Genomic DNA, 22,491 nt, shown 5'->3' on the forward strand with positions numbered 1-22,491 from the left:
TTTGAACAAACGATATTATTTACATTAAAAGAGAGATGGTGGGCTTAGCCTCTCACAATGACCTAGCAATAATATGATTAAAATTCGTCTTAGGCAAGAATCGAACCTAAGACCTCTCACTTACAAAAGAAGAAGAATACCACTTGACCGTGACACTAAGTGGTGACTATATACTGTTTGGATAAGGGAAATAAACATGGAATTTTGACAAAAATTAGAATTTATAAATTGACATGCGCCAATTCCCTTGTTTGGATTTATAAACATAGAAATTTAGAATTTCCATGTGGAAAAAAAACTTGCGTTTGAGACCTCTAATTCTTAAGTTTAAATTTCATGTAAATATGTGTCATTTACAATTTGAGAGTTTAAAAATAATAAATTTTGTATTCAAATTCAATTGTTCTTTTAAGTTAACCAAACAAAAAAAATTGGGAAAGAAATGAACCGAAAATTGAAGAACTACTCCACAACTCTATATATCATTTATACACCGGCTAGTACACAGAAAAATTCCTAAAATAGATTGGTAAATTAAGTATAGAAATATCAACTAAATCAATTAAGAATACATGATGCATAATTGCATATGAAGAAAAATTAATTTATGGATTGTGCTTCTGTGTATAGATGTAATCAATGTGAGCCGCAAGAGTTCTTCTCATCAGGCACTCATCTTCTCCAACTCCATCACAACTTTCCTCCACCATGGCTTTTTCTACCTCAACATCCTTCAACTACATTAATAAAACACAAATTAGCAAATTTTACCACAAGGTTAGCTAGTTTATAATCTGATTTTGGAAGAAATAACTTATAATTAGTGAAATAATTACCTCAGGTTGAACTTTCACTGCACTGACATCAGAAGAAGAAGAAGAAAGCAACGGCCGCGCCGTCATGCCGGATAATGCAAGGAAGAGGAGGAGGGCAACCACACAGAGGCTGGTGAGCTTGGACGACATGTTTGATTAAAACGATGAGATGTGAGCTAGCTAGCTGTATTAGATTGTAAGCAGAGACTGTATGGAGGACTATATATAGAAGTTGAAGAACAGGAGAAGGGCATATGTGGAATTTTGAAAATGAATCGGATGACTCGTTTCTGCCTACTACTAGCCGTTGACCATTTCTAGAAGGCTAGCTAGCCGCAATTGTATTTAAGTAATGTTAGGACAATGCTTCCGCAACGGCATTTCGAAGGACTTGGATTCTCTGCCCTCTCATTTCGGTGTCCTCTTCGTGCTCTTCTGTTTGTGTGGTCACGGTTAAGCCACGTCAATATTTTATATTACTATTTTTTTTTTGTCTTATTATTTTTATAAAAAACAATATAAAATGTTAGCATGGATTAACCGTGACCACACAAAACAGGAGGGCACGGGGAGGGTACCGAAATGGGAGGGCAGAGAATCTAAGTCCCCCTCCCCGTGTCCTTCTGTTTTGTGTGGTCACGGTTAATCCATGCTAACATTTTATATTGTTTTTTATAAAAATAATAAGACAAAAAAAAATAGTAATATAAAATATTGACGTGGCTTAACCGTGACCACACAAACAGGAGGGCACGAGGAGGGCACCGAATTGGGAGGGCAGAGAATCCAAGTCCACGGGGAGGGTACCGAAATGGGAGGGCAGAGAATCCAAGTCCCATTTGGAATGGGGATGTCATAATGCCATTTGACTTGGCAGATTTCTTTAAAAAAAACAATATTATTTACACTCAGGGGTAGTAGGAGAGTGGGTTAAGCTTCATAATGAACTAAAAATAATGTGGTTCAAATTCGTTTTGTGATAATCGAACCTAAGGCCTCTCTTATAAGTGAAGATTATTACTAGATTGTAGTACTAAATGACATAAAAAAAATATTTTGCTCATTTGATATTTTAACTAAATCACCCTTTTTTTATACTAGAGAGAGTATGACGAAGGAAATCTACTATTTCGGATACACGAATAAATATTCTTAACCATTTTAACCACAAATTCCTTCAAACTGTATAAAACTTAACATTTAACGATAAAGTATCCATTTGCACAACCAAAAACCTCCTAAACCAAAGATATTGTTTACGTATCACCTTTGCCACATTGTAAATTTTTTTTTTGTCAATAGCCACATTGTAAATTTAAGTGTTCTACACATATGTCATTAACTCGTTACAAGTTGAACATATTTTTTGAGTCACATTAATATTATATAATCGTAATTGATTGTCGATGATTATTTTGTTTTGAGTTAAAAAAGTTTTGAGTTTAAATTTCATGTGCGACAATTATTTAATAAACATTGAAGTGCAATCTCGTATTTGATTCGATCACTGTCGGCGATGAGATCTATCAATTTGCTACGAATTGTTTATTCAGTCTTTCTTTCATCCCCATCTCTAAAATCCAAACCATGCAAATGCTAATCAAATAATTAACACTTTTTATTGGAGTCAAAACAATTAATTAGTTAATTATAATTAACACCTGCATGTGAAGTTGTGAACACAGGATTATTCTCCGCGGGTGTATTTTTTGGTCACGGACCGACAGATTTAACATGCACGTTCGTTGACAAAGTTGAAGGCATGTAAGCAAATAGTGTAAGCATGCACGTATGTTCCAAGAACCATGCATATAAAATCTTGGTTTTATCTAAAATTAGAGTAATTTAATGATATTAAAAATCGGATTAGTCCAAAACTGCACATGTGTATACGAATATTCTGTCCCCTCCAATGTCACCTGAAAACTTCACGGGTGATGAATATTTAGTTGAATAAATCACCAATAGGTATTGCAGGATGTAATCAAGAATGTTCTATTTAATTAACTATTAAAAAACACACACAAAGTGGGAAAGAGAAAAACTATTGAAAAATGTTTGGATTCTTACAAGGTGATATGAACACATTACAATTAGAAAAATTGTTTTTTTTTTTTATTTTTTTTTAACAAACGATATTATGTACATTACATTAAGGGGGTGGGAGAGTTGACTAAGCCTCACAATGGATTAGCAATAATGTGATTCAAGTTCGCATTTAATAAGAATCGAACCTAAAATATCTCATTAATTACAAGTGAAGATGAATACTACTAGATCATAATACTAAGTGGCAGAAAAAATTGTTTGGGTTCTTACTCCATTTTAATGAAGTTTTTGGTTTTTACCGCTCATTCTGAACATTATTAGTTTCAATGCTCAGCAACCTCATTTTGGAGTTTAGAGTTATCGTATGCTTGTCACGTAACAAGAAAGATATAAATAACTTGTCAACAGGCATAAGCAGATGATAATAAGCTATGTGGGATTTTTCTGATTAATCTTCTTATATGCTAAAACGTAGACCATTCTTTTGGAATTAATTATTAATTGTTGGGTGTTGGTAGGGTTGGGTGGCTTAAAAGTATAAAGAGAATAGGTAAGAATGTAGGCATGACAATTGGGAATGAAAAGAAACTTCTTTTCGTCACCCCTTACAAAGCTTGCATATGTCAAAGTTAGATATAAGCAATATTCTACACTAAATTAATCTTAACTACGAAAAAAAAGCAATTTAAATTTGGATGCTAAAAGAATAGTACACTGTTTTAGCTAACTTGACTTAATCCAGGTATGCAGTACAAAAAGGCCAAGAAAGGTACAATCTTCCAAACAAAAGAAAATTTCATTTGAATAATCTTTAGATAATTCGAATTTCATTATAATCTTCCAAATGACAGAAATTGAATAAAAAACATTGAACGAAATCCTACCAATTTCTATTAAGTTAGAAAAACAGAGTACGACATGTTTCAAATATCATTTCTTCCATTTGTATTATTTGCAATCTACATGATTTCCGCATCACTATGACTAGAAAGCTAATATGCTCCCCAACTTCGATGAAGGCAACGGTTCATCAAGTTAGCCGCAACAAACTTGTTTTTCAGCGACTCGCAACAAGCTTTTCATTGAAGTAGGTCGCTCCAACAGACGAAAAGAAGTCCCACACCAACTTCAAATGCTAAAAGCCACAGAAGTGGCGGTTCTCCGTAGAAAAACCAAATGGACGTGATTCTTCTCAAACCCGGCCACCCCCGAGAAACAAAAGACTACCGGAAAAAGAAGCAACCTCTGTATTGTGTAAACAATGAAACCCTTGGAAGGGCACACAAAAGAAACAAATATGTTCAAGCTCAAGAAGACAAGGAAGAGACCGGAAAAATAGTTTAACAGAAGCCTGTTAATGGTTAAAACGAGATGGAAGTAGTGCAGCATGATGCGGCTAATTCTTAGTAAAAGAAAAAGGAAATAGCTCTTTTCGAACTAAATATATAGCGCTAGAAGTTCTAAGATTGTAAGGAAAACATATATTTCACAATATTAAGAAAAGTTTAAACATGGGTATAAGCAAGTTGGAGGATGAAACAACTACCGACTTTCCCCAACATTGCCAAATTCCCCATCTTCTAGATCCTCACGATCACCACTTCTACGAGAACCATTCCGGTGATCTCTTTTATGTCTTCTATGTCTGCTTTCGGAATCTGATTCAGGACCAGGTTCCTGCTGTGACATAACGATTGGAAATGCGCTAAACTTTACATCAATGTTTAGATAATAAATCAAATGAAGAGTCACAATTATTTCTCAACATACCCGTCTTGATTTCTTGTGGTCACTGCTAGATCTGTGAGATTTTCTAGACCGATCATTCTCATTTCCATTCCCATGATCTTCATCACTATGATGCCGCTTCCTATGTCTCCTATTATCGTCATGTCCTGACCTCTTTTTCTCTTTGGACTCATGAATATCCATTGCATCAGCTATTTCATTGTCTGCTCCATCTTTCTTGTTGTGTTCCCCGTTTTCTCGTTCATATTCCACCTCTTTTTCCCTTCTTGGCTTCGCCCTTCTTTTGTCTCTTTCTTCTCTCTCCTTTTCCTTCCTTGCCTAGAGGGTGTAAAATAAAAGGAATTCAAATTCAAGGTTTCATTCCACATCGAATAGTGAATAAAAGCTTAAACATCAAACAGATACGGATTTACAAATAATGTGATCCAGCTAATTAGTACCTTTTCCTCCTTTCTTTTTCTCTCCTCTTTTGCTTGTTCTTTCAGTTGCATTACATGCTTTTCAAATATCTCCTTGCAGAAGTTCTCGTCGCCAATGCCACTACACATGCATCTAACATAATCAGGGAAGAGGATAGTATTTGTTGAAGACTAACAAACCTAAAACAAACGTATCCAGTGATAAGAAATATGCCGAACTTAACTTTCCCGTTATAATTTAATTTCAGTTTCTTCAAAATTTTGTTTATTTTCCAAATTTTCTTCTTTACGGCCCTAAACATCAGGCCAGACAATAGAGATCTCTCAGATATTAAACTTTAGGCCCAAAAGTGATTGTTAAAGCAGATACATTATGAGTCAGAAAATTGTGCCTCAAATTAACCATAGTTGGTCACCACATAAAATCAAGGGTGAACTGCCAATTTAGTCCCTGAATTAGCACCTCTGTGAAAATTAGGTCCCTAAACTATTTTTTCAGAAAAATCAGTCCTTGAATTAAAAAAATCTGCCAATTACATCCCTAATATTATATTCGAAGCTATTATATTTAATTTTCCGTCAATTTCAGTCACATCACTTGCATGTGATACACATTAGAGGGTAGATTGCTAGTTTTTCAAAAAGTAATAGTGTATGGAGTTAACTTTGGAGGGTAAATTGGTAGTTTTTCATAAGAAATAGTGTAAGTTAACTTTGGAGGGTAGATTAGACGTTAGATCCGCAACCTATATGAAATGTTAAAGGCTTATAGGGGAAAAAATGACGATATTACACTCTAAAGTGTGTTGATTGACTTAAGTTGACGAAAAATTGGATAAAATAGCTTTGAATATAATAGTAGGGATGAAATAACAATATTTAATGAATTTAGGGACTTATTTTCCCGAAAAAAATAATTCAGGGACCTAATTTTCACTGAGGTGATAATTCAAGGACTAAATCTACACTTCACCTAAAATTAACATACCAAAAACACTATTATAGCACAAAACATGGTTGGAAGGTGATTCAAGTTGTTACGTGTAATAAACTATACCTGTACTCTTGACTAATTTCAAGAAGTGGTTTGTAGTCCTCCCACTTAGAAGATGGAGTTATCTCCTGCAGCAAATAATGAATCAGAAAGATGACAAGATTTCAAACCAAAAACTAGAAGATAATATTGAAATATATTCTACTGGTGCCAATTGCCAAACCATTAGGAAAATAACAAAATCATAAATACCAGAAATTGGAACACAGCATGCCACACCTTGATAGAAGATAAAAGATGAGAGAAGTCCTCTGCAAGACGTTTAAGCTTTTTAGCTTCTTTCTCCTCCTTTTCCCTCACTCGTTCCAGTAACTCATTGAAAACTAGCTGCAAGGCAGTTGAAAATCACATAAGATCATTGCAGCACATTTACCAAAACAAAGCACTTATTGTAGGATGAAAGGAAAAAAATAAAAACAATGGATCATTAAAAATTAAATTGTCAACAGAGAAGAGACTTTTCTTGCACGGAAACTTCGCCACTCTGGTTGACACTTCAAACATCAATATGAAAGAATATAGTTGCACATAGTGATGTTTTGCTATGTGTTATATTCCTTGAAACTTCTTGAATGCTTATAAGTTATATCTACCTCATCCTAAAGCAGTGAAAAGTTCATCTAAAATTCATCCGTGACAACTTGACTGGCAAAGACTGAAAATTTGGAACAATGGCATTGATTTAGTTTAAGAATGCATATGGTAGCTTCATCACGACTAAGGAATTATATCTGAGGTTGAGTAAATGTAGCAACCTTCTTTGCAATATGTTCTTGGATGCTTTTTTGAAAAATTGGTACATTGGTTACTGAAGTGTAGGCACGATTTTAAAAATTAACAAGCAAATACATTGTTATCTATAACTGAGATGTTGACCAGTGTTTGTCCATGGTGGTTTCCACAAATCATTAACTTTAGTTATTTAGATGATTCTTAAGAGCAATGACCCACACGATGAAAGTTAATATCCGTAAGAGAAATTCTAAGGTCCGGTGACCAAACTTCATGCCCATCCAACCACCCAACCAATGTATTTTGGTTCCCAAAAACCCCGTGTGGTCCTACATCTGTGTGTGCTACCGTATCTAGTAGCTGAAGGAAGAATCTCTCCCATTGACTTCTCAAGTTTAAATATCATAATATTTGTTTGAAGTCTAAATGTACCTTTAAGTTGGCATCTGATATCGGTGGAGAGCCAATATCATTTGATAAAACAGTTTTGAAGTCTTCAAACTTCCAAGTTGATGCAAGCACGACCTAAAAGCAACCACACATTAGATATCTAATGACAGTAGAAAATATAAACAAGATAAATCTGACCAATCAAACCTTTCCCAATTTCACGGCATCTTTTATTCGAGTTTTGTCCTCCTGATACTGTAAAAGAAATAGGCAAGATTTCTAGTTTGTAAGCAACTAAGAACTTAACTAAAGATTCAAGAAAAAACAGTAAGATGCCTTACTCATGCGTTTAAAAAAGAATGCTTAACTACAACTTTTTTAATATTGTTACAGGAAAAGAAAGAAGAATTTTTTGCTGAAATGTAATTACAGAATCAAACTAAAGGGACCCAAACATGGAAACTTGAACCAAATAGATTCATAGGGAAAGGTGACAAATTGTCATTGGAGGACAGATTTATAGATCCTGTTTCATTTTAAGAAATATAAAAAAGCCAAGGTATAGTTTAATTACTTGTTTCGTTAGTTCCTCAACAACATCATCGAACAAATCTTTTGGAGTAGCACCGGAGGCGTTTGATGCAACTGCCAGATATGCAGGTAGGTCTTTAACCTAAAGAGGACAGAAGAAAAGGGGAAAAAAGGAAGTTCAAAACATGAGATAACAACATGATAGCAGCTAAATTAAGTGTAGCTGGAAAAAAATTATGTTTTCATCACAATTTTGAATTTTTTCAAAGGAAATAACGTTACAGATACAGGGAAAAAGGTATACTAACCTTCATGCAGTAATCACGCCACTGAGTTTTGAATGTAAGAGTGCCTTCCGTGAGATGTTCTTCCATTAATTTGCGGAACTCATCACGGTTTTTACGTTCTGCCTTTCTCAATTCTTCCTGTTCTCCAAGAAAACCCAGATAAAAAAAAATTGTCCATTTGAACATAAACATATAGACCAATGTCAGCACAGTCAAACAATAAAGAACCTTCTGTATCCTCTTCTGCTCCTCCTCTTCCTTTTGTAGATCCAGCAAATATTCCTGTGAACGACATTTTACAATAATCTTCAACATCCAGTTGGAAGTATAACTAGATAAATGAGAAGCATTACCTGGAAAATTTCCAAACGATCAATTTTTTCAAGACGTGAACATCTTTCATCAGCCTCTAAACGATCTTGAACTTTTCTCCACTGGATGTTTGCCTAAATGAGAAGGTGATGCCAAGATCCATAAGTTTTAATGGCAAAAGAACCCCATGAATACAAAAGAACCATGCTAAAAGAGAACCTTGATGAAATCACAAGATTCCAAGAATCTCCTGTATTCCAATACATTGCGCTTACGTTCCTCCTGTGCTTTTGCTCGTTCCTGTTCCAAATTCAGTTTAACAGCAATAAGAGCATATTTACTTAGAATCTATGATCATCAAAGCACCAAATGATAATGGGCATCAAATGTCAATTTAAAGTACTTCCACACTAAGTTAATAGATACTATCACAATGAGGACGAATGGAAAAAATGGCAAGGTTAAATTTGTCACACCTAATTTATGAGGTCAGTCATATCTAAAGCTCTGTTTGTCGGCTAAGAATAGCCATTCAAAAATCAAGCTTTAAAATGAGCAAATCTCAATATATCCATGCCTTTATCTGTACATAAATACATGCATAAAAATATACACATTGGAAAGTGGAAACACACACAAATGCACACTAAGTCTTAAGGAGGTCAACTCCGGTACAATAGTTAGACAAGCAAGGATTCCTCAGCAGCATCCCAGCCTTAAGTTGCTCAATGCCAATGTACGTTTTGCAACTAAGGGGTGTAAACATCCACAACATGCATATAAATGTTACATATACAGGAGAAAAACTAAGGTGGCAGATAATTACTTTCTTTTGGAGTTCCTCAATATAGTCTTCAAACATCTCCCTGCGATCTCTATCCCGTTCAACAGCTTTGAAACGTTCATCATTTTCGAATATGCTCTCTACTTTTCTGTATGATAATTTAACCATCAGTCTTATACATACATATAGGTATCAAACTGTCTATTAACCACACATTGGAAACAGAAGAATATTGATACAAGGAAAGACAGACCCCCATCTTGCAGATGATGTTAACTCTGAGCATTCCTGCAAGGAATTCAAGCCATGAATAAAAAAATGAGACAAAGCATATAATTTCTATGTAGAGAAGAAGAATTTGAGGGGAGCAGATAACAACGTACTTCCAGCATTGTTTTGAATTCATCCCGTGCCTTTTTCTGTTTGATACGCCTCTCCTCAGCCTCCTGCTTTTTCCTTTGTACCAAGAACTGAAGCATAATAACAACATTAGTGATTATTTACAGGTATATAGATATACAGTGAATCGTTAGCAGCACCAATTATATACCCTAACAGTGATTGAAACAATACACATCTACAACTTAATAAGAATACCAGACAGGACGGTCAGGATTTAATGGTAACCTCAGTGCAAAAAAAACAAATCCATGGATCCAGTACTTGAGAGTTGACCACTACATACCAAAGTCTAGAAGATTGACACAATACCACATCCCCTTCCCAGGAACTCACTTTCATGAAACCACTACTAGGTATATTTATTAATTTCTTTGATACGAGTGCACACAACAATGTGAAGATTTACCTCATTAAAAGCTTGCTTCCGCTCTCCAAGCGTTTTGAGAGCACCATATCTCTTGTCATTAATTATCACTCTCATGGCCTGCTAAATTTCAGGATTATATCATGAACTTTTAACATATATTAGCTAAAAACTGAGAGCATATATGGCAATAATTGAATTACCCGATCCCAAGTCCAATCAGAACCAATATTTGTAGACTCAAGGAGCGCTTTAAATGCATTTTTGGCCTCCTGAAAAAGAAAGCAGAAGGTAAATAATAAGGGTATTGCCATGAAAGTAACAATGACAGAGACTGAAATGCATCCAAATTTGAGAAAGCAACAATGAAAGAGAACACAGTGTCTCAAAATTTGAAATTTATTTGTACCAGTTTATTTTCATATGGTATGGGTTCCCGATCAACTGATTTTTCTTCTGCGGCAATATCATTAATCTTCTTTCCCGTTGCATCATCCTTAGCTTCCTGCAACACCTCGCTGTATGAGTTGCTAGAAAAGTATGTCAGGAATTAAAAAACTAAAGAAGAAACCTAAGAAATACCTCATTCTCCTGAGCAGGAACTCCATCAGCAGAACTATCAAAATCCTGAGCTGATATTTCCCTACAAATCGGGTGCAAGAAAAGTCAGATTCTCGGAATACATGCCAAATATACCTCCTCCAAATGCAAAAGAAAATTTCATAAAAAAAACAAGTTAATGACAGTACATTGGTTCTGCACCAGTATCGTTGATTGTGACAGCAGCTTCAGTACTTCCCATAACAGAGGCAGATGGTGCAACAGGTGTCTGAACTTCACTGGGATTTTCTTTCAAGGGAGAATCCACAACAGGTGAGGCAGATGTTCTCGATGGTACAGCAGTTTGAACATCACCAGTGGCAACAACTGGTGCCACCAAAACAGGGCTTGATTTTACTTGAGCAGTACCGATTGAAGCATCAGCTTCAGCTACAGAGGGAGAAACAGTGACTGTGGCATGATGATCACCAATCGTTTCCTGTTGTATTTCCTTCACAGACGCCTTTTCTACTAGCTCTCGAGCCAACTTTAATAAATAAATAAAAACATATTTTTTAGAGGACTAGTGGAGAAAATTAAAAAAACTGAAAAACTATAAAAGGTTGAGGGAATGATGAGTGGCATAAGCGAATGGGTTGGAACAAAAACCTTAAGTTCCTCAGGCATAGTCCATCTTGATTCTTTGGTGACCTTGTTGTAGTAATACCTGCAACATTTGCATGTAGGATGAGGTAAGCAAATGCAATTGTGAACATGCGTTCATGACTTTCTCAATGCAAAAATACCAATTACTCACTTTCTTCCATCAGGACTGGTAAACTCCTTCCAGTTTGTTGATGCATCTGCCCTCTGTCCCAGTGAAGATACTAAATAAGTCGAATCTCTATCTTAAATAACACTTTCTCCCAAAACAAGAATGCTAGAGAAAGGAAGGGCAGGAATAAAACAGTACGAACCAAAGTTCTTACAGCAAAAGCATAAACAGCACAACGAAGAAGACGCGTGACGATGACTCTCTCTCTCTCTCTCACGCACACAAAGGCGTACACGTATTGAAGAAGACATTAATCAGCACATTTCAGTAAAAATATACAAGAAAGAGCCAATGGAGAAGATGAAATTCGAAAACCAAATGATATTAAGTCTAAAATAGTTCTAGTTTTCTTCCTAACATAAAAGCACGCAGACAAAAGTTGCTTAAGGTCAACAATGGATGAATTTCACCTGAAACTGTCTAATAATACCCATAACTCCCTCCATTGCCCCTAGAACTAAAAGCTAATACAAATTTTAAAAATGGTGGGGGGATTTTGACTGGTGGGTGTGGCAAGGGGTTGATGTTCCTTATTACTTTACTAATATTACCCAAATGAAATTTTAAAGTTTAAATAATTAAAAAAAAATCTATTGATTTTAGATCAATTAATGAATATTTTAATATGTTCTAACTGTAAACAGACAAAATGGACTAAGATTGTTTATGTTTGGCAGCACTTAACAAATTGTTAACATAGTGACAAAAAAGGTCTTTAACCCTTACCAACTTGCAACATCAACTTATGCAAAGGCCATTCTAATATAGAATCCCAATGATAAAAGTCGCCAAAGCTATTGAAATAATCAGCCATTGCAACCTTCTTATCCTCTATGGCACTAAAGATTACACACGACTTGAAGGACAAACCCCAAACGATATGAGGCCAAACCCTTCAAACTACAAGGAAGATAGTAAATTTTTTTAAAAACTCAAATAAGATATTTTTATACTATAATGAGGGATGAGTAGCTATCAGAGCCATATTTTTGAAACTGGAAACACAATATATGCATGTATAAAAGAAAGATTATGCTTATGCAAGTTATGGGGTCAGTTTTCGAGTTTCTTATCAGTGTAAATGTGAAAAATGATAATTTATTCAAATAGTATGCACTAAGAATTAAACATACAACATATCACGCCAATATCATTGTAAAATCAAATAATGCAAATGACAGAATTTACATTCAAGCTACATAGTAGGTAGAGCAAGCAACAAAGACCCACAGCATATCCTACCTCTCAATAGATTGGCACGGCATGTACCTGTAAGCATCTTTAAAACTATGGACATTGCCAATGCATAAATGGATGAAGAATAAATTGAAAAAATTCTTAAAAAGGAATTAAATGACCATTAACACTGTTTCTAGGACTAATGCAAATAGAAAACAGCAGAAAACAAAACTCATAAAACCTTGGAAGCCCTTACCAAAAGAGAATACCTTCGAATTACATCAAACACTAAATGATTAAGAATAATATTAGCAATATGACAAGAAGTAAAGATGCAAGTCATTTACCAGAACATGTATACCGAACATAAAAGATTAGGTAAGATAATACAATTACCATGAAACTCAAATAACAATTATGGAGAGACTCATTTTGTGTATTCTTTTAAATTTACTAACTACATGTCGGTGGCCTAAAATTCTAAATCCTGTCAAGTAATTCCAAACCAAAACAGCATTCTGTACGTACTAAATATTCCCCTTACAAAAGCTGTAGGATTTTCCAGAACAACAATTTTTCCATTAACGCTTCCCCTTTTTTTGAACTCTTGGGATATAAGACAATAGTTGGCCTGCATCCTAAGAGATTAAACTTTTCCGGATAGTGGTTGATACCAAAGTATTGAGTTTAAAGTTTAAACCCTTGGGACTGCATGATAAGCTCATATTTATATATACTTTACATCAAATTCAATTGTCTTTTCTTAGTTAGTTCCTTATTTTTTTGAGCTATTTACTTTGTTTTTGTGTTTTCTAGGATTTGTCAAGCAAAGAAAAGAAAAATAGCACAAGTTGGATATTACGTAACAAATTCGTCAAAACTGCCTGTGCAGGTCAGCTGACTTTGGAAGCAAGTTGCGAACAGCTTAAAATGAATTAGAGAATGAGCCTTATATGCTTGGAAAGCTACGGATGTCTATTTTCTGGAGCATTTCGCAGATTGTTAATAGCATTTTTGTAGAAGAAGTTATGGCCATTTTAACACTGAAAGGTTCACAAGAGACTGGACAGTTTGTAACTGCAATGAAAGCAATAAACCCAATAAATCTAGCAGCCAAAACTGATGCAGCCAAGAACAAACCAGCTGATACCTATTCAAATATCAGAGGAAATGAAAATAAAGATGAGGATTAAGTGGGAGTAATTGGCATAAAGACTACCCAAAGAGTTACAATTGTTTTACCATTTCCTCTCACTTATTGTCATCACTAATTGGCTGTTAGTGGGGTGAGTTATGGAGCAGAAATGATGCAGCAAGAATTGGTTTAAAAGCAGCATTGGGGAAGGAAGGAAATAGAGGAGGAGGCCTCGGTCGATTTCTTTCGGTTCTATCTTCTCAAACTCATGTCTTTCTTTTGGTTTTATTTGATAATAATGTGTAACTAAATTTTTAGTAGTTAGGGGCTGTTTTGAAGCCCCGAATATGATTGCAATTTTGTTATGACATTTTGTTTGAATTACTTTTATGAATGGATGAAAATTGGTTCACTACTTGTCTCATTGATGAATTCTTTATTTGTTTTCTATGGATGCATACGTAGTAAGCATATCTAGGATTCTAACACTATGAATATGTGTGTGCCTGCCCTTGTCGAATGAGGACCTACATATGTTCTAGAGTAGTACTTGTTAATTGCGATTAATATGTGAACCAATTTCTAGGATAAGTAAGACAACGCCAGTACTTACGATGCCTTGTGATGACTCAAACTCTTTTCGTTCTTAATGATTTCTACTTGTTAAATCTATGAACACGTCATTCTAGATTGCATGCTAGGGACTAAGTTAAGTTGAAAACGCCATTCTCTTAACATACTACGTAAGAAAGAGTAATAGGTTGAGTTCTAACATTGAGCCAACTTGAGCATCTTCATCCGGAAATAAAAGGAATTTGAATGAAACATAACATGTTTGCATGATTATTTGGTGGTGGATAGCAATTCCCCTAACTCGTTTTTCTTAATTTACGAACTATTTAAAATTTGTTTCTGTCCTGTTTTTGTTCAATTTAATTTAAATAGCAAATCAACTCCAAAAATCCCAAAAATTTGTGTGAGTGTAGCTATGTGTGTCTAGTGTTGTCATATAAAATTTTGTAGACTTTAGATAAGCGTAAGTTAGTCTAATAATTATTTTTTGGTGGCTGGTCAGTATGGACAGCAGCCCAGTTTTAAGTAGTTAGTTAAAACAATCTTCTGCGGGAAAGACCCTTATTTTCATATGCTACAATTGACAAATCTTAGCTTTAATAAGGAAAATCAATAGGACATGTGTGTGCTACTTTGTGGTGTGCTTTTAATCCTATCACTGCAACCTCTCAATTTATGAGTTCCACATGTTGGTTTCTCCACTGGTCAAGACAGGCCCACATGTGAGGGGGAGTGTGAATATAAAAAATAAAAAATAAAAAAAATAAAATAAAAAAGACATCCTAACAGTATAAACTTATGAGAATAGTAACCAACAGAATTTTTGGGAACTTAGCACCATAGTTGATCCAATTAAAATAAATAAAGTTGCAAAAAATGACTTATTGCAATGAGTCAATGTAAACAGAAAAGCTTAATAACTAATGGTCCAACCAGGCCCTCGACATTGGTAACCTTGCAATAAAATTACAAATCGTGGGTGCCTGCTTGAGAGGAACTCCAGTAATGAGCTAAAGTTTCACCAGACTTCATAAAAGTTTGCATTCAGTGTACAAAAATGAAAGACATTTCACTCACAAGTAACTTGATAAATCAAACCCAGTAAGAATAGCACCAACACGGAAAGGAAACACACCGACAAGCTCACAATTTCACGGAAATGAAAACTGTCGATTGATATCACTAAAAATTTAAAAAAGGACACCAGGAAAAGCAAGTTAGTTGCATGACTCACCTCCATTGGTGTCATCAGTTCCAAAGGCTTCTCCCAAGTAGATAATGCTGTCCTCCTGTTGTAATAAAATCTGAAGAGTTCATACAGCAAAGAATATATTCAATTAGCAAGAGTGACCCTTGAAAAGTGCAGATCAGCCAAGAAATCACTAAAGCACAACATTCTAACAAAACAAAGAGTACAATACAAATATGTGGAAAAGTAGGACTAATTACTTTCTTCCATCAGCAGATGTATGCTCTCTCCACTCTGCTGCAGTCCCTCCGGCCGGGGGAGGTCGAACACCTGTTTCCTGAAATTTTAAAGGATAATGAACATTAGCAATAAATGATCATAGATAACTGAGAAGCATGACAACTAGGCTCCAAGCTGAAGAATTCTTACTGGAGCAATGGAGGTGGTTACAGCAGGCCGTTCACTGGCTTGCTGCAGAGGTGTAACTTGTCCCTCGGATGAAACACTGGTTGCATGCGATTGAGATATAGACTGATACTGGGTGGAGTCATTGAAACTTCTTGGTATTTGACCATAAGAAGAAGTTGCAAACTGCATAAGTGCAAGTTATGAATTCAAGGCGGCCTAAGGAATTTCAAGTAAATCAAAAGGTCAACCAAGAACACTCATGAAACTCACAGTATATGATGAAGGGACAGCTGCTCGTGGGCCACCAAAGTTAGGCATGATGTTATTTGGAGCTTGTGAATTAGGCTGAGGTAGAGGCAACTCAGATGCAAAATTCCTGTTAGGCTGAGCAACGGGCAATGGAATTGCCTGTGATGGAGGCATACCATGACCTGGCTGACCAGACCTTGGAGGTAGATGCTGCATTGGTTGTGAAAACTGGGGTTGGTGATTTGGGGGAGGCAGCCTAACATTCATCAATGGAGCCCTGCCGGCATGCTGAAAATTTTGAGAAGCCACAGGAATGAACTCCTGCGAATGTGGTGTCGGAACTACTGGGCGGAACTGTAGCATAAAATTAAATTGAAAGGGATTATTTTAATTATAACAACTAATATTGTACAGGTGACACAAATATTCGTCAAGAAGAAATGAGTTACTTGAAAAGACATGGGTGGCAGACTTCGAGGAGGATCAACAGCACCAACCATAGGAGGCCGAAGAGGCTTTACAAGGAAAAGAAAATGGCAAAGTTAATTAGCAAAGCATAATTGGCCACATCTATTTTTATAATTTTTTTCTTTTATGGAATCGAAAGCTTTCATCCTTTTTGAAAGTTACATGTATTTTTCAAAAGAAATTCAAGTACAGGAAAAAGTATAACCAGTAAAATTATGAAAGGTAAATGGGGGGTTTTTTTTGTAAAAAGAAACAAATTATATTAAGAACAGAGGAAAATGCGGAAAGGAAGGCAGTAGTCAAGAAGACCATGGAGGAAAATCAAAATATTAAATATATCGGAAAATGGAACTTAGTCACTTCACATGCATAAGAACCTATGAAGATATAAGAAGAGCCTTGATGCATGAAGCTAAGATGCCATGAGTGCCTTAAGCTATATGGAATGTAGATAAAAAGTAATGGCCTCAAAAGAATCCGAAAAGATCACCCTTCATCCCTAAGTGGCGGGAAATATAGATTAAAGAAACATACACACTGAGCATCAAAGAAAAACAAAAAAAATTGTTTTAAAATCTAGGTGGTTTACAAATTACCTGTAGACCTGAAAATTGAGGGTTATTGGCCATTTCACTAAGCTACAAGCCTCTGAAAGCAACTGCAAAGACAACAAACATCATTAGAATCTTACAGAATCAAGGGAGCATGCTAGGATGGACGCTTCAAATTATCAAGTACTTATCGTCCGCAATCCACGTAATGGAAATTACACCAAACATACAGTCGTATATGATTTGATCCAGTCTGCAAAGAAAACTGAAACCTAAACTTTGTGGCATTGAGGGGTGCAGATTCAGAAAGATGTTCGTTAAATGATCATTGCTAAGAAGAGATATTAAGACTAAACTACATTCTAGAGGCAATGGACAGAAAGATGAAACAAGAAAAAGAAGGGTAAAGGTAGAGTAGTACCAAATTATAATTTGATAGCAGGAAGTCCTCTATGACGGTTGATATGCGCAACAAAGACTTAATAAGCACTGCACCAAAGAGTGATCCAATTCAAGTTCAAGGAATCAAATCTGCAACAAAAAACAAAAAACAAAACCCAGAAAGTTATGAAACAAATCCTAAGTAACCATTTTTATCTTGCAGTTCGGAGACTGCGAACTATTTTAAAAAAATTAATTGCTAACTGAAAAATACAATTTTATACTGCTTTACAAGAACAGATTTTGAAAACTCAATAAAATAAAAAAAGGATTAAATTCTCAGAAAAGCCAAATACAAAGATATTTTCCAGAAAGCAAAATGTAGGCTGTGACACTGCCACCACCAAATCCAAAACCAACCCAGAATGTCAATCCAATCAAATTAAAATCCCTAAAGTTTCAAACTTAAGAATCCCAATTAAACAAAAACTGACCTAATTAATTGGATATCCCAACGAGGACAATTGAAGCCGGAGATACATACAGTATCTACCTATACATGTTGGAAACTGCAATAGAATTTTGATTCATCCGACATCAATGGAATTTAAACGTGATAATAATCACAAAGATAATAAAAATTACGATGAAATTTGAAGGAAAATCGTACCAGCTCAGTGATGAAAGCTGTGAGGTGAAGCACGTGAGAACTTGAAGCCTCCGAGCGTTATCGATCTCGCCCGTCGCAGCTTTTTATTTTTCATTTTTTTTTATTTGGTCTGAATTTTGCAGCTTTAACTAAAACGGAAAATTTCAACTTAGTCCTCGGTAACTTTGCGGTTTATGATGCGGCGGCCCCTCTTATTGCGGTAAATTTTATTTTGGTGCATATATTGTTGTAAGATTTTAATTAAACCGTTTTGACTGTGGCACACGTGAATTAGACTAGTTGTTGTCAATAGCGTCATTCCGTCCTCTCTTCTCTCTTTGAAATTTGATACTGCTTATATCTTTTTATACTTAAGTTTGAATTTTTTTTTTTTTGTAGATTTAGTAGTTTAGAATGAAATACTGTCGGATAAAATGACGTTTTTCTTTGTGTTTTTCAGGTGGTTATGAACATAACTATAAGTTGCAACAACCATCGAGTATATGTGTATTCTTTTTTTTTTTTTTCTCCCCATTTTGGAGAATCCAAATAATAAGATGAATTGTTTGATGATGTATATCAAAAGAATATTCTTACTAGTGACTTAAGGGTGCGTTTGGTACGTGGGATGGGACGGAACAGAGTGGGACGGAACCGTTCCGTCCCACGTTTGGTGCGCTAAAATTATGTGGAACGCGCGTCCCACGGAACGAAAATGGGTTAGATTTTGGTTCCCCCTCCCCCCTGGAACAAGTTTTTCCATCCCGTGGGACATAAACTTTATAACTTTTTGGACAACAATACCCCTCTTATTTTTCATTAATTACATTGTTTACCTCCCTTTCTCTCCCGTAACCTCCTCTCTTCTACCCCTCTCCCGTAGCCCTCCTCTTCCTACACCACAAACCCAGTAACCCAACTGCTAACCCAATCCCAGCAAACCCATCCGACGACGACGACGACGTCACCATAGCAAACCCTCTTCTTCTCCGGCGCCGTCTGGCGTCACGAACATGACCCGTATCTCGTAATCTCCGTCCGTGTAAGTGAGGTGGATCTGATCCGGAACATGACCCGATTCGAAGCTAAGCTCGTCATTCCTAATCTGAGGTGGCGAGCAAGTGGGCGGTGCCGGGGAGGGGGTTGTGGTCCTGGTCGAGGTGGTTGGTGAGCAGGTGGGCGGTGCCGGGGATTAGGACGAAGTCGCCGATTTGGAAAGGGAGGTTGGGGAGAGAGAGAGTGAAACAGTTTGGTGGGTCGGAGGGAAGAAGGTGGATGCTGCACGGAGGACGATTGAAATCAATTTTGGGATTTTTCTGTGTTTGATTTGAAGAGAAAGAAATTGTTTGGGGGTCTGATTCGTCATTTTTTTTCGTTCCGTCCTATGCATACCAAACATAACACGAACCTCCATTCCGTTCCGTTCCGTCCCGTTCCGTCCCGTCCCGTCCCGTCCCGTCCCGTTCCGTTCCGTTCCGTTCCGTTCCGTTCCGTCCCGTCTGCTTACCAAACGCACCCTAAAAGACATTTTATTTTATTAAGGAAGATAGTCAATATTAGAGTCAACTAACTGCCCGAATATGTGATTTAAGAGAGATCTAATTTTGACTTTGAATTAAAAAAATGTTTAAGATTTATAGATCTTGGAATACAAGTTAAACTTTCATTGGCCAAAAAAATAGATATAAGACTCGAGGGTGCAAAAATGTGGGTTGAAAAACTTCAACTTTAGAACAAGATTAGTGCTTTTGAAAAAAAGTACGATATTCATTTATTGGAAAATAATAAGTACAAATAGGAGGATAGTATGCATATAAGGGCCTCAATAAAAACCTATTAGGGATTTCAATCTGGACGAGAGAAAAAGAAGGTCCTGCACAAATAGCTTAAATAGCTATCTATCCTCAAATAAGCAGTAAAATATAATTTGCTAAAATAGAAAATCGTGCAGAGTTTTCGTCCAACAATACATCCATTAGAAGATCTGATGGCCCGCCAATCCAAGTCTTCTCACCAGTTCGTCCAAGATCACTACACGTAAGGCGATGAGCGACAACATTGGCCTCGCGACGAATCCAGCTAACCTAGGCATGCGAGAAATCCAATAGGTAAGCACGGAGATCGTTGATGATAGGTCCAAGCACCGAGCAATCCTCTCCTTGCATATTCATCGCAGCATCAGTCAGGCTTGAGTCACCTTCAAAAATCACCTCTACACTGCATCCAACAGTAGCCTGCGCAAGAAACACTGCTTTCCTAGCCGCTGTAAGTTCGGCCTGCGACGAGTCAATATTATATTATATATATTATTCTATTCTTAGTATGTTTTAATAATTATTTTGGTAGAATTTTGATACTTTGCTTTATATTTTCAATCTAGGACATTCAACTTCTTCTGAAACAAAACATGATCAAACAGACGAACTTTAAAATGATTCAAATTGGAGGACGTTCGTGAGTTGCTTTAGCTTGACTCTATCAAAATATCAGATTTTTCCACCAAGCGATTATTTTTTTGCAAGGAAATAAAGATGCAGTGCATGGTATTGGAAAGTGACGTTTTTGGGCTTAATTGTGTTTTTGGAGCCTAAAATAACCTCTGAGGGGTTTGTGGCCTTCTGGAGAAGTGTTCAGAATAGTCCAAACTTTAAATCCAGTTATTTTAGGCTGGTTTTGGAGCATATATGGGTCCAAAACGTGGCTGTGCAGATTTTGAGCAGATTATCCTAGTCAATTTAGAATTATGTTTCCTAATTTATTTTAATTTATTTGGTTTCCTAGTTTTATTCTAAGTCATTTTCTAGGAAGGATTGGATTTTCTAGTTGTATAAATAAGCCATTGTGGCCTTCTTCTTTACGCAATATTAGAGAGAGAAATTTGGCTAAAGCTTAGAGATTTTCAGACTTTATTTTACAAGGTGTTTTCATTTGTTTTCTAGTTTAATAAAATTCTTTTGATTTTATTATGAATATGAGTAATTAACCTTCTTTTGCTAGGGCGATGCCTTGAGCATTAGCATGAATATGTAGTTTTTATTTAATTGCTTATGATATTATGCATGCATACTTTGAATTATTAATCACTATGTTTGAACTGTCTTTGTGTCTTAATGCTTCGTGACCATTAGGATGTTTAGATAAGTAATCGGCTTCAATTCGGTCGGATTACTACTGGAGGATTGAGTATTGCTTCCTATGATTGATAATTGTAATTTCACCTAGGGCGGATGCCACGTCTTACGGGTTGCATGGTTTTTTCAAAGAGTTTTCACAAAGCGTAATGAGTTATGCATGTTTGTATTTGATCTGAATATCATAGACGGATTGCATGTTTGATATACGTTTAAACTTGAATACCACGAGTAGAATATGTAGTAAACCTAACCTTTAAAGTTGCATGGGTAATTCATAAATAATTAGTAAATCTACATATATAGGATTGTTAAGGAAATTGTGGAATCCTAGTGCTTTTCCAAATTTATTTCTCAAAACCATTTCTTTTTTATCTGATTTCTTCTTAATTGGCTACCAGTTGTTTTTCCTAAATTACTTTTATTAAATTCATTTTTATTTATTTAAATTCAAAATCAACCTTTTCCAATCTTTGTTTTTAAATAATTAACTAAGATTTTGGTTTTGCATAAATTGTTTTAAATAATCTTTGTGGAATGACCTTGCATAACCATTTTTACTACAACTACCTTGCTCTCTTGCAAGTATTTTGTGTGATTTTAACCTCTCTTTGTGCAGGTCATAAAAAAATCATATCAGCCTACATTGCCGAGCCCACGGTGGTGGCACTCCCCGACATCACTGCAATGAATTCCCCTTTGCAATCACGAATTATTATCCCAATGCCACCGATTCTTTATCGTTCATCCCATGCACCATCGAAATTACATTTTACCTATCTGTCAGTTGGTCAAGTCCATTTTTGCGACGTTGCGATCCCATTCTTCTTCTTTGGTGAATGCCAACGGTGATGCAAGCAACCATTCTTCGGCTCGAATGGAGATATCATGAGGCAAAGCTTGAACACCCTTCCATAGCGTATGTCATTCCGCGCTCGCCAAATACTCCATAACGTTATCAACACCAAGTCAAAAGCATGTTTAGGTACTATTTGTGCTAGCTGGGCCAACCATTCCAACAGAGATTGATTATTATTATTATGAACTCTCAATCCCAGAGTCGACAACCACATCACAGCCACCATGGAGCAATCCCTCAACACATGCCCTATAGTCTCCGACTTCCCGGAACAGAACAAGCAATTAGTTTCAGTAGTGATCCTCTTTTTGGAGAGGTTCGATCTAGTTGGCAGCGCATCTAAACAACCTCTCCAAGTAGAGGTTTTAACTTTTCCTGGAATGCAAGCATTCCATAGTTTCTTCTAGAGCACCGATTCATGGTTTTGCAAGCTCGTTCTGTTGTTGTTCTAATCAT

At 36.0% G+C, this 22,491-nt stretch overlaps 2 protein-coding genes and 1 long non-coding RNA gene across 12 annotated transcripts; 1 reads left to right on the top strand and 2 right to left on the bottom strand.

Moving 5' to 3' along the window:
- Positions 1-454: 454 nt before the first annotated feature.
- Positions 455-1,136, bottom strand: LOC103428109 (phytosulfokines-like). Its single transcript, XM_008366207.4, has 2 exons — positions 837-1,136; positions 455-737 (listed from the first exon to the last, which is right to left on the bottom strand). Exons 1-2 carry the CDS (start codon positions 963-965, stop codon positions 606-608), a joined length of 261 nt encoding a protein of 86 aa, XP_008364429.1. The 5' UTR covers positions 966-1,136; the 3' UTR covers positions 455-605.
- Positions 1,137-4,200: 3,064 nt separating this feature from the next.
- Positions 4,201-18,215, bottom strand: LOC103428110 (pre-mRNA-processing protein 40A). 10 transcript variants are annotated; one of them, XM_070822372.1, is made up of 32 exons: positions 18,067-18,191; positions 17,891-17,965; positions 17,437-17,504; positions 17,203-17,268; positions 17,061-17,122; positions 16,446-16,511; positions 16,018-16,350; positions 15,769-15,930; positions 15,600-15,676; positions 15,385-15,454; positions 11,246-11,298; positions 11,098-11,155; positions 10,638-10,975; positions 10,471-10,531; positions 10,298-10,393; positions 10,092-10,160; positions 9,931-10,008; positions 9,506-9,592; positions 9,376-9,410; positions 9,165-9,270; positions 8,558-8,638; positions 8,380-8,472; positions 8,255-8,308; positions 8,048-8,164; positions 7,783-7,881; positions 7,416-7,463; positions 7,251-7,343; positions 6,306-6,413; positions 6,090-6,154; positions 5,054-5,153; positions 4,635-4,931; positions 4,201-4,544 (listed from the first exon to the last, which is right to left on the bottom strand). In XM_070822372.1, exons 5-32 carry the CDS (start codon positions 17,091-17,093, stop codon positions 4,407-4,409), a joined length of 3,015 nt encoding a protein of 1,004 aa, XP_070678473.1. In that variant the 5' UTR covers positions 17,094-17,122; positions 17,203-17,268; positions 17,437-17,504; positions 17,891-17,965; positions 18,067-18,191; the 3' UTR covers positions 4,201-4,406. The 10 variants fall into 10 exon arrangements, with proteins under 10 accessions (XP_070678473.1, XP_070678477.1, XP_070678472.1 ...); XM_070822376.1 differs by having other exon boundaries at positions 4,201-4,541; positions 17,437-17,546; XM_070822371.1 differs by having other exon boundaries at positions 17,437-17,546.
- Positions 18,216-19,901: 1,686 nt separating this feature from the next.
- Positions 19,902-21,015, top strand: LOC139195924 (uncharacterized). The gene is made up of 2 exons (XR_011581004.1): positions 19,902-20,310; positions 20,426-21,015. It is a non-coding gene; the product is annotated as an uncharacterized lncRNA (long non-coding RNA).
- The last annotated feature ends 1,476 nt before the right edge of the window (positions 21,016-22,491 follow it).

This window comes from Malus domestica, chromosome 05 (genome assembly GCF_042453785.1).
Source record: "Malus domestica chromosome 05, GDT2T_hap1".
In the NCBI taxonomy this organism is placed as follows: domain Eukaryota; kingdom Viridiplantae; phylum Streptophyta; class Magnoliopsida; order Rosales; family Rosaceae; genus Malus; species Malus domestica.

Bases quoted from the DNA above. Each gene is read 5' to 3' on its own strand.
- LOC103428109 (XM_008366207.4), bottom strand. From the start codon at position 965: ATGTCGTCCAAGCTCACCAGCCTCTGTGTGGTTGCCCTCCTCCTCTTC. The intron at 738-836 runs GTAATTATTTCA...TTATTAATGTAG, and splicing joins CAGTGAAAGTTCAACCTGAG to TTGAAGGATGTTGAGGTAGA.
- LOC103428110 (XM_029102159.2), bottom strand. From the start codon at position 17,093: ATGGCCAATAACCCTCAATTTTCAGGTCTACAG. The intron at 10,394-10,470 runs GTATTTCTTAGG...GAGGTGTTGCAG, and splicing joins TTCCTGCTCAGGAGAATGAG to GAAGCTAAGGATGATGCAAC. The intron at 4,545-4,634 runs GTATGTTGAGAA...GTTATGTCACAG, and splicing joins ACCACAAGAAATCAAGACGG to CAGGAACCTGGTCCTGAATC.